This window comes from Aquila chrysaetos, chromosome 21 (genome assembly GCF_900496995.4).
Source record: "Aquila chrysaetos chrysaetos chromosome 21, bAquChr1.4, whole genome shotgun sequence".
Taxonomy (NCBI): Eukaryota; Metazoa; Chordata; class Aves; order Accipitriformes; family Accipitridae; genus Aquila; species Aquila chrysaetos.
In genome coordinates, this window is record NC_044024.1 from 15143703 (window position 1) to 15160131 (window position 16429).

The following is a 16429-nucleotide window of genomic DNA, read 5'->3' on the forward strand; positions in this document are numbered from 1 at the left end:
AACAGTCCTCCCTCTACAGTTTCAAACATACTATTTAGTATCAAACTGTATCTTACTATCACTGTCAAAATTAAAAGACAAGAAGAAAATTCTGCCACAGAAAAGGACATGCATAGCCCCATTTTTCACAGTTCGTCGCTTTGTGGGAGGTTGTTACCCTGCACTGTAATAGTAAAACTCACAAGTTGCATTGGATCGTAGGTGACAAATCACTTCACCTTATTCATTCATCCCTGTTGCTTTCTGATATCATTGTGTCACTTCAAGCTGCGAGAGTAATACACACGCCTTCAACTGAAATCAATGCCAAAATGAACTGCATGTGTCAGCAAATAAACAATGCTGTGTAAACAGCAGGGCCACTTCCTCTCACTCCCAGCATCTCTAGTCAGATTTATCCTTGGTTTATCTGTTATCCTGATACATGAAATATTTCTCTTCTAAAATATGTTAGACTTCTTTCCTTAGTTCACTGGTTCATCTGTAATTTAGTTTGTCTGGTTGTGGACCTAGCTTGCAAGTTGCAATTGCCTGATTTAAATGCCTCTGTTACGCTTCTGGTTTTAATCAATGCAAAATCACAACTTCTACTTCCCATTTTTCTCTCTGTTTCGTGTCGCAAGGGTGAGGAAACTGCTCTTTGCTGAAATACGAGCAGACTATTCAGACACCTTACAGTTAGCAAACAATAATATAGAAAAAAAGGTTACATTAGCATGATACACCTTGAATGAAGTTGAGTTTACATCCAGCCCTTCTGCATTAGATTTCCCCACCCTTGCTGTAACCAGTGTCTCTAGTCAGTTACACTGTGGTATCCAGGCTAACTTCACCCAAGAGTGTAAGTTAATGAGTTCAGGTGAGGGGTCAGAGGTAGAGTCATATTGCCTAATTAATCTAATAGGCTTACATTATAAAGGATGGAAGGGTGGTTTTGTGAGGTAACCTGGATGTAGTTGGGTATATATGAGTGCAGCTTTGTGCCTTAGCCTTTTGTTTGGGGGGGGATGTGAGCACTTATATTGTTGGAAGGTGTTTGTTTGAACTATGAGGAGTTAATAACAGTCCTTTTTTTCTAGGAGGAAGAATCTCACAATACACCAACAGCCAACACTCTTCTTGACACCAGCCACCTAGAAACAGACATCTGGTCTGCAATGCCAACACTTTCCAATGGGAATTCTGAGCCCAGAAGACCCAAAATAACATTTGATGATGTGTAAGTATTATTGGATCTCTGTGCTAGCTGCATGTTATGTGGTTGGGATTTTCATGGAGGCAGAGCTCCCAGTGAAAGAGAGTATCTTTGATTATAACACTAGCATTGGGCACCTGTGTGGATAGTGCTGCACAAAGGCACACACAGTTTTAATCTTTACAAATGGACTGTTGTCACTGATTAATGAAGACTCTGTTGATAAATGTTTTCAGATCATGAATGTTGGTTCACGGTAATTCTTCTTCATTTTTTTATTTTAGCTCCTCTAATGGAAACTTCTTATACTTAATTAGTTTAAAATATTTTTTCTTTTCCTTTGTTCAGCACACATTAATGGGTCCTTTGGGTGGCCAGTTTCTACAGCTAGTTATTTTACATTCTGGTCACCCATCATATCTTTGCATACAGCAGCTTCAGATTAATATCAGGTTAAGATTTAAATAGATAAGTGGGTGTATGTGTCGAAATTGTTCTTGAAGCAGTCAGCAATTTTCTCAAACAATGTTTGTCCAACTGTATGAAAACAAAGACTTGAAATAATTGATTTTGTCTCTTCAGGCTTCACAATGCGGATTATTACATGCAAGAGGCTAAGAAGCTAAAGCATAAAGCAGATGCATTGGTAGGTTATCACAGAGTGTTTTTGTCTCTTTCCACTATGGAGCTGGGTGTTACAAAAACGTACATTCTGAATGTCATCTAAAGCCTCGGAAACCAAGAGAAACCCTGCTATTGACTACAGTGTGCTTCAGATTGTACTCCATAAACACACTGTCCACAACAAGTCAAACCCTGAGCAGCATTCCTAGCCTTTAACAATTTGTTCCCAAAAAAAGAAGCTCCTTACAATAGCTGGTACCTCTTCTGAGGAGGAGTAACAGTCATGCTGTTTATGAAGGATGTAAGATAATTTCGTGAAAAATGATGTGTATTTGAAATTTGTTTTCCTATTCATTTTGAGCCTAAAACAAAAGTGTTGAAATATTCCATAACAGGAAGTTAAGAAAGGCAAATCACCCTCCACCCCATTATCATGTGGTAAAACTGTTTGATATTTCCAACCCAATTGTTTAAAATTTGCAACAATTGATTTTTAAATAGTACATTCAATTTTATTGCATGCTTTTAGGCTGGTAAATAACAACTCAACACACTTCTTCCCAAAAAATCTTGCAATGAGGTAGTTCAATGCTGGGAAAGCTTTTTCTCTCATTTTACCCCAGATGAAATTCCAGTAAGATTGACCTAATTTTGCAAAGTGTTTTGATTTTGATAAAACTACTTGATCTGACCAATTATACTCTATCATAGTTTGTTCAATCCAAGCTATTGCTAGCACTGAAGTGCCTTTAATAGCCATTTGCTTTGTAGGTAGGGACTTTGCTCCTGTATGCTACGCAGAGTGCAGAACAGCAGCTCATTCAGGCAGGCCTAGTGGAACTTGACTCCTCTATTTATTTAAACTAAGATGTCTAAAATGGAGTGTGGCCATTCACTTTGCCTCTCAAAATCACAACTGAAAAAGAACTGGGTGATTATTCACCTCTTACTTTATTATTTGTGGGGTTTTGCATGCATATTGTATCATTCCACATCAGAAATTTTGTGCTTGGAAATAAGCGTTTGTCCAAAAAAAAAACCCCAAAAGAATCACATGCTATGTTTTTAAAAAACAAAACAAACAAAATAATAAAAAAAAAAAGGCTCTCCCTCTGCTGTCGGTGAGCTGAAGGAGATGTGACATGTCAAGCTGCCTGCTTCAGCTCCCCGGGCTCCCTTTTGACTTGGGGCACAGCGTTACCAAGTGTGTTTTCTGTGGGAGGTGGGTTCAGGTTTTTGGCAACCTGCCGTGACTGTAAGTTAGCAGCCGTCCCTCCCGCCCTGCCCGTTTACAGGAGGTGGCCTGCACTGATTCCTGCAGCCCAACTCAGCAGAGCTTGTTCAGCCGGAGCCCTGACATCTGCACGCAGGAAAGGCTGGCAGAAGCAGACTGACAACACCTCCCACAGCTGATTGACCTTTAAAAAAAATACACGTGCTTCTGGCACAGGGATGCCTGCTCCGTGCTAGCAAATATTTACAGGCTCAGGCTCCTGATGATCTCAACATGCTATGTCAATTCACTTCCCTCTACAGCCTGATTCACTCAGAAAGTGTTGACCTGTCTCCTGTCCTCTTACCTTTGACTATGCCTTGCGGAATCAGGGGTGTTTCTCAAGCAGAACTAAGAGGAGCAGGCACAGCACATCACGCTGCTGCCTGCAGGCAGGCCTTGCCTGTCACATGCAGTTTGACACCCCGAGTGCTCTTATGGGAATGTGAGGCCATCCGCTACGATACAACTTGTTGGCAGACATAAATACCCATGAACAAAGTATCTGCTTTTTCTTTCCGCTATTTAGGTCTCAACTTTTTTTTTTTTTTTCCACCCAATACAGCTGCACACAAATTATCTCCATGTAACACATTTGCTGTGCAATCCTGTAGTGTTAGTTGTCCTATGGAAACAATTGCTTCTGGTTACTTGGTGCTGACATGACAAAGCACTCACAGCACTGAAAGATGTGTTGCAGTGGCTAGAAAGATAATGCATGTGACCTCAAAATGTGTCAGCAAATGTTAATGAGATTTGTGGCAATGCTGTTCCTGAGCTTGTACGGAAAATAGATTTCTGGTGAAGGGCAGGGCATTTCACATCTTATGGGAGCAACCCCATGAAAACCTATCCTTGTCTGGGACGGCAGTAAGGAATCACCTAATTTGGATGGGCTGCTGCAGTGGCAACTGACTGTACCGTACAGAAGAGATCTTGGAGACCTCGCTCTCTTCTCGGCTGAGCTGTGATGAGCTGGAGTAATTCCACCTGCTCCACTAGAGTCCGCATGGAGCAAAGGGCAGGATTGGATCCCATTTCTGGCTCAAACTGTGTGTCTGTACTAAATCTGCTTGCAGCCAGATTCCTTTTTTTTTATACCACAAAAAGTCATCTTTGGAAGTCTTGAAGCAAAGAATTTGAAGAATATGCTGAGAAGTGGCCATTGGAATAGAGAGAAAACATTTAGAAATATTTTCCCTTTTGTGATCATTCAGGTAATACCTATCAATTATACACAGGCTTTGTACATAATCAATGCACAAGAGCAGAACTTGAAATCAAAAGTATGCAGAGGGAACTAGTTACAAGGATTACTTAGAAGTAGCCACAAAGGCAAGTAACTGTCACCTTGGACCAATACTAAATGTTCTGCTTAATATGTTGCTAGGATAGGCTTCCATTTTGTGAATGGAAAACATATGCAGATGCATCAAAAATATTTTGATAGAGACATACAAAGAAATTTTTAAATTATTTAAAGTATATTGGATGTCTTATATAAAATGCCACATTAGTAGAATTCTTACATCCAGCTATCAAAAATTGAAAATGTTAAATACTATTATAAAATACTTACTATAAAAATGTCATATATAATATTCATTACACATAAAAAAAGAAATCAGTATGTCTAAGTCAGTTTAATCACAACCATTATGAGGGCTAAAACCTTTTGCAATAAAATCCTAGTAAAATAAAATATTTAGCAGTGGTATATTTTCTCCTTTTTTTTTCCTGCTCTTTCAGTCATCACATAAGTGATGAGATTTTTTTTTTTGGTCAACAGTTAGCACAGAATGTGACATCTGACAAATGGCATGGAGTTGTTACTTAACCCTTGCATAGTGCCATTCAAACTTAGTTCATATATCAAGGAGCAATATGGATTTGTTCAAACATGCTTAGTGTCCCTCATTGCCTGTGTAAATCCATGCATGTCAATGGACATGCATTGACTTTCCTCTGTGGAGCGTCTGGCCATATACTACCTGAAAAGATTTGGTAAAAACGTAGACCCTGCCTTAATTATGGAATGAATTCATTCTTAACTACCAGCGTCGCTTTACTTTTATCCTAATGCTAGTGTTGCTTTGTATTATGATCTGTCTACCTAGAAATTAAAGCTGAAGGATTTTCTTGATGGTGTCATTCCCATTTCAGCTGGAGAAGTTTGGCAAAGCAGTGAATTATGCTGATGCTGCCCTCTCCTTCATCGAGTGCGGGAATGCTATGGAGCGAGATCCATTAGAAGCTAAATCTCCATACACCATGTACTCAGAGACTGTGGAACTCATCAGGTTAATGTCCTTTCTGTGATCATTTTCATAATCTCATTTCAGTCATAATTAGAACCTGCTATGTTTTAAAAAATACCATTTCAACGTATTAATGATTTGTCCAAGGCATCTTCATCTCAGAAGTCATCATAATTAGTTCTTGCCATTTTATTAATGTCATGGAAAATTTATAATTGATGGACACTGCTTTTATAAATTATCCCCGTTAGAGGTTATAATGTGAGTGTTATAATTTGCAATATTCATAAAATTAAAATTGAAATGTAGTGGGTGGAAGTAAAGTATAGTAATTTCACTGTTTGGCAATGACACTTGTCTTTTAAAAGGTGTAGTTTTATAATTCAAAACATTAAAGTGAGTCCATCAGGATTTCTATTACAAACCCTGTTTTTAGAGGTTTATAACTTGCCTGTTAAAAAAAAAAAGAAGAAAAAAGAGGCTGAAACTTGGCACATAAGATCATAGCCAGAGAGGAAGCTTTCCGCATGTATTGTATTAAAAAAGTATATTTTTTAATGTTAAAGGAATGTGAACCAGCTGAATTAGTTTTAATACAGTTTTGTAGACTCATGGGCTAGAACATGGATGAGAGCTCCTTTACTTACTAATAAAATGCCTGAACTATTACTTTAAAATCTGCTACTGTTCCTTATAGCTGTTTCATAGTGTTGGCTCCGTAGAAATAATGGTCTCCTGAGTAACTTGGGGCTTGTTTGCTTTATTTGCGCAAATTATCAAAGTGAAATCAAGCAGGATTAGATTTACCTATAAGTAGAACACCAGGATTTTTCCTCTTCACTGTGATGCACCTTTGCTTTCCCCAGTGTATGCTGGGAATATCACCATTAATGTCAGTGTAATTACTGGCAGTTTACACAAGAGAAAGAAAAGGAGGCAAATCAGGCCTTAAATGTTTGGGTTTTAATATGACAAAGGTGTTTTTTTAACGTGCAGGATTTTAACGTGCCAGATGACTAGCTAGTAGAGACTGCCAAAAATAATGCATGTTTTACATTTTGAATAAGTAGGTATTTACATAATAAAATGTATCAAATCTTAAGAAGCTTTTACTCTCAGGTAAATAATATGCCTGCTAAATATTTAAAAACATGGTTTTACATTCTACACTTCATAAAGAGAAGAAAATCTAAAGAGATTACTCAACAAAAAAATGATGTTCACTCAACACTTAGGATCCAAGTTAAACGCTCGAGAGCAGAGAACGTAAGGAGCCGCCTACCTCTGCTCCACTGTGCTGAAACACTTCCTGCACTCTGACAGTGGGCAGTTCAGTACTTTGCGTCCCAAACTACACAGCTACAGTTGTATGGCAGGATAAATTGTATTTAAAGAAATGTTCTTTAAGGAAGTGAGCGCTTCTTCATAGGAGCCTGCGTTTATTTTTAAGAAAACCACACGGCACTGTTGAAAATGTTGTTCCTCAGTCCAGCAGTCTGTCTGTTCAGAAGCGGGTGGACCAAAAATCTCCGTTCATTCAAGAGTCACAACACACGCGCCACTTAACTCGGAGAGCGGCAGCTCTAGGAGTAGCTCACAAATGGGTGATAACCTGCAACTCCCCTCCACCGTCCGGTGCTGGCGCTGGATGGAGTCAACTGAGCGTGCGGCTGCGTCTTGGAGCAACCGGCGCTCAGCAGCATCGGCAGCCCCGCTGCCTCGCGCTTCCCAGCAGCTCCTGGGTCAGCACAGTCCTGCACCGGGCTGCGGCACGGATAGACCTTGGCGTGGGAGCAGCACCGGAACTGCTTTTGGATTGCTTTTTGAACTGCTTTAGGCTATGGAAGAATCTGGAGGACTTTGTTATAGTAGATCTCCAGTTTCTAAGTAGCTAAAGTTAGGTGAGATTAATTCCCCCACCTGCCATCAAAGGTGGAGCTTAACTTACCAACTCTTGTATGCAGCATCTTGTAGGCAGCCAGTGAGAGACTGATTTGCCCATTTAATTGCTGTCAGTGGTCAGACATGGAAAAAAGGTGATTGCCCAGGTGAGCAGCAGGCTGGTACAGGTTCAATAAACTCCATGGACAAATACACAAATCTTGTGGGCTACAGTGGGTGCTGAATGTACAAACCAAGTATGTGGCTGTGCACACGCACTTTCTCAATGTGGCTCATAACGTTAACATAGATTTTTACTGTGAGATAAGAAATAGAAGGAGATTTTTAGATTTTTCTCACTTTTGCTCCTCCCTTCATCAGAGGCACCATTTTCCCCTTTTGCATTAGCTTGTGTCTGCCCTGAGTATCTGCATCAAACACCTGTTTGTGAAAGCAAGCGGAGCATCAAAGAGACTGGGAATATCGGAGATCTGACTGTCAAAGGTGTTTTAAGTTAATGGTAATGCTAAAATCCCTAACGTAACACTGAAAATCCCAGAGAGACACGTATCTTCGTGTTTGATCAGACTCATTCAGTATGACTGGAACAACAATACCAAAGAGCAGGTGAGATAGGACGTGAAGGAAGCACATCAGGTGGTGTGCTACAGCTGCAAGCTGGGGGCTGATGATGGGGGTGGTGGGAGGAAGGCAGAGCGACAGCAGCACTGCCTGCCTGCACTCCATTACCTCCTTGTAAATGAGAACTCATCAAGACTGCCTGGATACCTTAAAACTTTCTTACGCAACGCTGAACCCTATTACTTATTCTAACACAAGTACCTGTGAAATTGCATTAGGGCTCAGAACAATGATTTTATGCGATGAATTGATTTTCAAGAGACTAAATGCATGGAATGGAGTGTGCTCAGTTAAAGAAAAAAAAGAGAGAGGAGGTAGGAATACTCAATCTTTGATCATCCAAATGCTGGACAGCAGCAATTAAATAGAGAGGGAAGACCAAGTACACAAGACTCATAAATTAATAGACACAAGAATTTAAAAAGCTGTGAACATGACCTTTCCTGTATTTAAAACTGTTTTCTATATAAAATATATTAAAAGCTTTGAAGAAGCATTTATGAGAAGGATTCTGAAGGTATTGTTCAAGCCCAAAGTATTACATGTAAAACCTTATTATATATTACTCTACTCTTCAGTACATATAGGGCCAAGATCTTATGCTTCTGTCCAACACTCATCACAAATGTTTGCAGGACTCAGCCTAGATGGCTGGATATAATATCATTAATGTACCCAAGAATAGTTAACGTCGTTGGCCCAGAAAATGGGTTGGTGATTTACTTTAGCCCTCCAGATTTTAAGTGGTGCTTTCTGTTGAATTTTACATTGATCTCATCGTTACAGAACAATGTGACCATTAACTGTTGCAGTTGGAGAACAATATCTATGTATGGCTGTTATTTTTCAGAGTGTCACTAGCATTCCTGGAAACATCTTAACTCTCAATTTCTTCTCTCCTCACCTTTTTGACAAGGTATGCAATGAGACTCAAGAATTTCACAGGCTCTTCTGCCACGGAAGGGGACAAGAAATTAGCAGTTTTATGGTAAGTCCCATTGCGACAATGAGAGAAGCAGCTAAAATCTTAAGGAGGACTTTAAAAGTACTGAATTACTTAAGCAGCTTACAGAAGATCATTATTCTTGTTTTCCATTAAACTATTAAAGGATAACTAATGGATTTCTTCAGCAGCTGACTAAACATTTATTCTTCTAATTTATACTCTTATCAAGATGGGATTTTAATGCTTTTGACCACTTTTTTTCTTACTCCGTTTGCTTATGTTTCGAAATCTAACCTTAGAACAGAAACTGCAAAATATAGGTCAGCTTTTTTCTTTTTTTTTTACAGTTTATAGGTTTCATTAAGCAATGGAATTAACATAATCTTTTCCTAATTACCACAGCTACCGATGCTTATCACTTCTCTACTTGAGAATGTTTAAACTAAAGAAGGACCATGCTATGAAGTACTCCAGATCTCTGATGGAATATTTTAAGGTAATCTTTATTCTATTTAATTTATAGATATGAAATGAAATTCATACCAGCACTGAGAGCTCTCACAAGTATAACTGCGTGACTTAAAAGTCCCACATTTAACCTCTCCCCGGGGAAATGCAGGCAGGATGGCTGCCAGGGACTGGGGACAGAAGTGATTTGGGGGATTTTTGGATTAGTCACTTGATTCAAAGGACCATACTCAGTAATTCTACTAAAATAACATTATTCTCAACACCATGTAATGTTTATGCAAGTTTCTGTAAAGGAAACTGATTCTTTCAAGATTTCAAGGGGCAAGTGATTATGAACTGACCCCCAATGAACCATAATAAAACAATTATTTAGGCTTTAGTTAGTTAAATTTGGATTTCAAATTCTCTGAGATTTGCTGAAGCTTATTGCAGACTCAGAGATTTCTCCTTTTATTTCTGTGGAACTTCAAATTTCCTTATCTACATCTTGAAAGTTTGCCTTTACCATTGTCATGACTCGGTGATGTTTTCCTTTACCTTGTCAAACACTGTTTACCCAGTATAAGAATGACAAGTCCTCACCGTTCCTAAATTAAGAGAGAAACAGAATCTTTCTTCAGCTCTGCCAAGGTTTTGATATTTATATTTTACTGGTTGATGTTGTTTGAAGCATACATTCATTCTTGTACTTTATTACTATGTATTATTCTATAATTATGTAATTATAGTGGTTTGTCAGCCCATCAGTCTTTTTTTGTTGTTTTTTTCAGCCTCTCTGAATTTGTTCTAGGTTTTGACATATTAGTACTGCAAACCAGTAAAACTTTTAACACTGCAGTTTTAATATTTTCATGTAAATGGTGATAAAATGGTCCTTCTGCTGGAAAACTCCAGTACTGTCATGCTAGCAACCACCACTTAGTCCTGACTTCCCTGGTGTCCTCTGAGTGTGTGCGTGTATCTCTATAACTTCAGTAATGTTACTCCTGATCTGCTTAAATTGAGGCTCCCTTGAAGTCATCAGGAGTGCCTCTGTTGTACTCATGGGGTTTTCAGTCAGGGATTTGCACAACAAATTAAATTTGAACTAGACACATTTATAGCCTCAGCATTTTCATGAAATGTATTCCATCCACTTCAGATTTTATCCAGGATGATGTAGATTGTCTCTTAAAAAAATGTTATTGACAAATCATTTGATAAACTTTTTCTGCAGAAAGTAATGATTTCTTAAAAAAAAAAACCAAAAACAAACGTGATGGGGGGGATTCTCTCTTCCCTTAAAGCCACTTTACTTTCTGTAGCGGTGCAAATAGGTACAATGAAGAACATATTACTACTCCTAGCATAAGACCATTTTCCTGCATCTGCACAGAGAAAATGACTTTTAATGTAAATGAAAATAAGGGAAAAAAAATTAAAATGTAATAAAATAGACAAATGAGGAATGCTGGTTTTAGGCATCCAGTTGAAGCTGAGTATTTCAGCTAGTGTTACTGTGTGTATGCTGTGGGCACTGTAACTCATTTGCTAGAAGTAGCGATTGAGTGTATACAGATTATATGTTCGGGATCTTTTTGTAGTAAAGGCATAGGAGGAGAAAAGAAAAGAATGGGAGCTATTAACTACATATTAGTTTTGTATTGCTGCACAATGTTCTCTGTGTTCACTAGCGAGAATCTGTAATACAAATGAAAAAGACTAACTACTTGAACAGAGTTGTTATTCAAAATTTTGCACAATTTTAACTGTGAAAAGCAGCCCACTGTTTACAGCAGAACTGAGAGGAATTTTTTGGCAGAATTGTTTTTCATATTTTTCCTCACAAATGCCACTTTGTCCAAATTGAAACAATTTGTGGACAGAACTGGTTCTGATTAATTTCCAATTAAAAGTTTCAAATTTATATTTTTGACATTTCAAAACAGAAAATAACCATTTAATCATAAAAGTAGTTTTGAAATTGAGAGACAACTTGATGTAAAACATAATTAAAATGATAAATCTGTAAAATTGAAATCAAACTTTTTAAGATTAGCAGAAGTGGCATCCTTTGCTGCATTTCCTCTAGAAGTTTGAGGAAGATTTTTATGTTTTTGAAAATGTGTTGTGAGTAGTCATTGGCAAAAATATTTCAAATATTTTCATTGTCAAATAACTACCTCCAGTTGAGGTCTAGTCTTAATCTTGACAGATCTAGTATTTGTCTCCAGATACCGTTGGGAACAATCCCCAGACAACAGAAACTAACATCAAAGCTGCTTCTTCATCCCTGAACACTTTCCAGGGGAGTGTAGGATCTCCCTTCTTCTTACATACAAGTGGGTGGCAAAAATGTACACTACATACGTTCTGTACTGCAAAACACTCACTTCATGCTCACATCTTTAATGAAACACAGTGGCATGCTTTATAGGAACATACAGGCAAGGCCAGTATCATGGTTTGGACAGTGTTTTCTGCTTTGGTCAATACTGTTTGGCAAGTTTAGCTGTGGTTTAGAAGTCAAGGGTAGGATTTTTCTCCCAGAGTCAGCTGTGTGACCTTGGGCCATGCCCAGGGCTGCTCTGCGCTCCACTGAATCTCTGTGCCTCACATGCAAAATAGCGATTACAGTAACCAGAATAATCTTGTAATAATGACGGTAATACTTTGCAGAGAACTTGTAAAATTTGATTGAATTTTCACTGTGCGTGCTGACTTCTTTGCAAGGGAGCTCAGAGTGATTGTTTTCAGAAAGCACACATAGATAACTTCAGCCCTGCTACTACCACTTTTTATGGGAACTAATAAGATACCACCCAGTCTGAGCAAGACTGGAAAAATCTGGGCTTTATTGTTGCTGGGCAATCTTTTTGTACAGGGTTGTACAAGGTGCTGCGCAGACGTGAAAGGCAGAATGAATAAGGGGGTAAGGAAAGTCAACTTGTGCAAATCAAATACATAAAAACAAGGGCATTCAAGCAGATCCTTACTAGAAGTTTTATTTCTACTACTATCTGAATCCCAATCCACCTTCCCTAGCAACTTGGGAGGGACTAATTTCATTAAGGCATCAATCCAGATTCTTTTTGTTTCTTATTAAAAGATTGCAGCTCCCCCTAAAGATAAGAGGTCATTTGCACTCTGAAGAACTTACTTTGTAGAATAAGTTTCAGTGGTAATTAAACCACGTCTTTGTGAACTACATCTGCTTTTACTGGAACTTTACTATATTCCCTCTTTCATCAAGTGACTTTCAAGTTACTGGTTGGAACCTACCAATCATCCACCAGCCATTTAATTATGGGACTGATGCGCAGAGCTGTTCTGCTACATGCACTGTAGCTCTTGCAACGAAAACAGGTAGCCTTGAGCCTTGTGTCATCACTATTCATGTACTTGCATCACCTTTATTTACATTTTGGTTTTGTGCTTACAGAACTCTTCAAAAGCCTCACAGGCCCCCTCACCTTGGGGCGGCAATGGAAAGTGAGTATTTTCTGCTGAGTACTTCTGTCTGAGAACAAGTGGTTCCAAGAGGGGGGGAAATGTTTTGGTGCCTCTAAAGGCAAAGGACAGGCCATGACTCAGTGGTTTGGGAGCTACAGGTATGTTTCAAATATGCAGCAGATAGAAAATGTTCTTCTGGGCTACAAAATTGATCTTACAGCTGCCTTGGGCTCGTGGGGCTGAGGGAATCCCACTGGGCTAAATCAGGTACCCATGTGAGCCATCCAGTGTGGGTGGGAAGGAAGAACTGAAACACACCTTCGTCTTTGTGCAAAGCCCTCTTAAGTCTAAAATCACCCGTGGTGGGTCTGTGCTGAATTCTTTGACAGTTTGCTTCTCAAGCCAAATGAAGGCCATAAAGATATCTGTTAATTAGCTAGCAAGTACCATGTCATTTCAGGAAGCCAAACTAAAGTTAACCTTCATTGCAATGATTTTTCAATGATTCGTTCAGTAATGAAAGACCAATGAATATTTCATTGATATATGGTAAGTGCTGTTTAATAAAACTGAAGGCGTAATAGTGGTGAAAATGTGAAGGCACTTAGTCAACCAATTATCAGTGGCTTTATACTAACGTTAAAACACCCTCGCCTCAGATATGAAGTCAGGGTAATGCAATTATGATCTGCTGTTCAATGAAGGTGCATTGCTGCTGCAAACTTGCCTTTATCTTGCAATGTCTCTTGCCACGTGACACACATTTCTCCTGCTCCTTTCTCCTGGCCACGCGTATAAATACAGGTAGAACAAAGGAGAAGGACTTTACCTGTCCTTCCTTCTTTATTTGAGTAGGCTGAATTCTAGGTGAAAATGATTATTGTTAATGGTCTCTTTCTGGTGGTTCATAAGAAGAAATTACTATTAGACGCTCCAAGGAAACAAAGTAATAAAACTGTAGAAGGGGTTGAAGTTTAGCACACAATGAATTGAAGTTTTCAGAAAGACTTTGTTCTGAATCAGTGCAAAACCAAAAATTCCAACATTTTGCTTAAAGGAAAATATTGTCTTAGATAATTCAAAATATTTTGGGGTGTATATATTACACACACACCCCAAATACACAAAATTATTTTGAATACATGTGTGTGTATAGGTAATTAAGTATAGATTATAACACAAACTAAAGTGATGAAATACTAAATCACTTTATATAAAAACTGAAAAGATATTTTAACATTGGAAAAGCAACTACTAAATTAAATTATTCAATATGTGCCAGCTTTTCAAGGTATTTAAATGTCAGTGAAACCTTGTATTGCAATAAAAATACAGTAAGGTTTACATAAAGTTTTAGTGCCGAAATAGACTACTGGAGCATTACACCTCTCTTGTTCCTTAAGAAGTGGCTTATACCTAAAAATTTCATGAAGCGGAAGTTATCCTTTTATTCCCGTCCTATAATAGACCCCTATGAAGTGTGTGCTCTGCAGGTGATGACATCTCCCTTGCTATTTAAAGGAGCTGATTAGGTGCCCAGGATTTAGAATCAGTGGGTTTTGACTGGAGGAGAAAATTCTTGCCTGGCCACAAGGTAGGCAGCAGAAACCCAGCATTCAGGTCAGCATCACTTCTAACATAACACCCAGCTGATCAGTCTCTTCCCACTAACTTTGGAGATAAGGAAGTAAAGCTCTGAAAGTGCACATCTCTCTCTTTTATTCAGAGAAGGAAGCACTTGACATGTAAGAATAACTGAACATGACAAGGCCTTGTTATAAGGGTGTTATTATGACACCTATGACCCAGCACACAAAGTCCACAGTCCACACTCAGGTCTTCTGTCCCCTCTGTCTGGAGTCTTAGAAGAAAAGCCCTCCAGCTGGCTCAGAGTTGCCGCATATCTCAGGTATCTCCTGGTGGCCCCAAAGACTGTCTCGGACCTGGTGCTGCCACTGGCAGAATGTGCTCTGCCTTCCCCAGGGCTACACGCTCTACAGTTTCCTCTTATTCCCCTGCAAATCTGTACCAGATGGGAAGAGAAGTTGCACACCACAGAGGAGAGACCAAGCACCATCAGGGTATGGTACCACTGGAGATGGATCAGCAGCCTGGTTCAGAATGGGGAGACAGCAGGGTGTTCTTAAATCTTTTTGTGAACAAAGCAAAAACTTATCCATTGCCATGAAGTGTAGTCTGCTCAGGATCTCAAACCATCGAAAATCTCAGCTTGGCTTACTGGAATTTCTGGCCACTTTTGTTTGAAAGGGCTGTGAACCTCTACAAAGTTGGCCTGAGTTCCAGGCTGGCAATGAAACAAATTTTCCCTGGTTTCATTACAGAAATGTTTCCCACCTCTAGCGACAGAAAGCACAAAATAGAGAGATTTAATAGACTCACCACAGTAATAATGGCTGTGCACAACAGGGTAAATCCAATGAACAATGTGCTTTATTTGGCAGAAGTGCGTCAGCTTGTTGTAAGTGGCTCTAACAAAATACTCCTGGTCTCCTCAGATACTTATGATTTTTAACTGCTCCCAGACCTAATCTAGTATAGTTCAGCTCTTCTGTGCATTAAAGACACTGTGGCGTGTCAAGTAACCAGGATGTTTTGAGACTTAAAAATAAAACATTTGTGCCGTAGGATATGCTTAAACTATAACACATAAGCTGTGTAAAACACTACTAGCTGCTGAATTAACGTGGTCTCTAGCTCTGGAAAAAGAATGTATCACAGGAGCCTGTTGTTGAGCACAGGTAATAGCAGGGCACTGCTGGAAAATCTGCAGCAAAAGCTGTTGCCATAAATGCCTTTCAGCCCAAGACTGTGCCGTGGTGGTAGTCTGTCCCACAGCACCTGCAAGGTATCAGCACAGCAGGTCTGTGCCCACGCTTCATGTTCGGGACCGCTGACGGTGGCTTATAAAGCCAAGAGGAGGAGCCTTTCTCTCCTGGGGTTTGGATCAGGCCCATAATGAGTCTGAGTGAGCTTGATGCTGTTGCACAGCATGAGACATCAGTGGCCGCCTGTCAAGGAGGGGGTTGCAACATCCCAGTCCGGAGAGTTTTGGTGTCTTTGCTTCATGCAGAGAGTGCCGGGAACATTTCAGCCCTGTGTTTCAAGTGTATTCCACAGCAAATCGAATGCGTTTGTTTAGGTAAGTGGTTCCAAATGGGGGCAAGAGAAGAGATTTTTGGAACCCTTAATCTTGTTGACTGAAACAAATTCATCATGGAAACATGGTGGGATGACTCGCACAACCGGAGTGCTGCAATGGATGCCTACAAACTCTTCAGAAGGGATAGGCAGGGAAGGAGAGGCAGTAGTGTAGCCCTGTATGTTAGGGAGTGTTTTGATTGTCCGGAGCTTAGCGATGGTGATGAAAGGGTCGAGTGTTTATGGGTAAGAATCAAAGGGGAAGGCCAACAAGGCAGGTATCATGGTGGGAGTCTGTTACAGACCACCCAACCACGATGAAGAGACAGACGAAATATTCTATAAGCCGCTGGGAGAAGTCTCACAATCACTAGCCCTTGTTCTCATGGGGGACTTGAACTTACCAGATGTCAGCTGGAAATACAATACAGCAGAGAGGAAACAGTCTCGGAGGTTCCGGGAGTGTGTGCAAGATAACTTCCTCACACAGCTGGTGAGTCAGCCAACTAGGGAAGGCACCCCGCTGGACCTGTTGTTTGTGAACAGAG

General features: G+C 39.6%; 1 protein-coding gene across 3 annotated transcripts in view; it reads left to right on the forward strand.

Moving 5' to 3' along the window:
* Window positions 1–16429, forward strand: part of AFF2 (AF4/FMR2 family member 2) — a 350925-nt gene that overhangs the window by 317088 nt on the left and 17408 nt on the right. For all 3 annotated transcript variants that reach the window (XM_029996601.2, XM_029996599.1, XM_029996600.2), the window contains exons 14-19: window positions 1080–1219; window positions 1778–1841; window positions 5256–5392; window positions 8790–8861; window positions 9222–9315; window positions 12712–12761. In XM_029996601.2, coding sequence (XP_029852461.1) covers window positions 1080–1219; window positions 1778–1841; window positions 5256–5392; window positions 8790–8861; window positions 9222–9315; window positions 12712–12761 — 557 coding nt within the window. The remainder of the gene's footprint in view (window positions 1–1079; window positions 1220–1777; window positions 1842–5255; window positions 5393–8789; window positions 8862–9221; window positions 9316–12711; window positions 12762–16429) is intronic.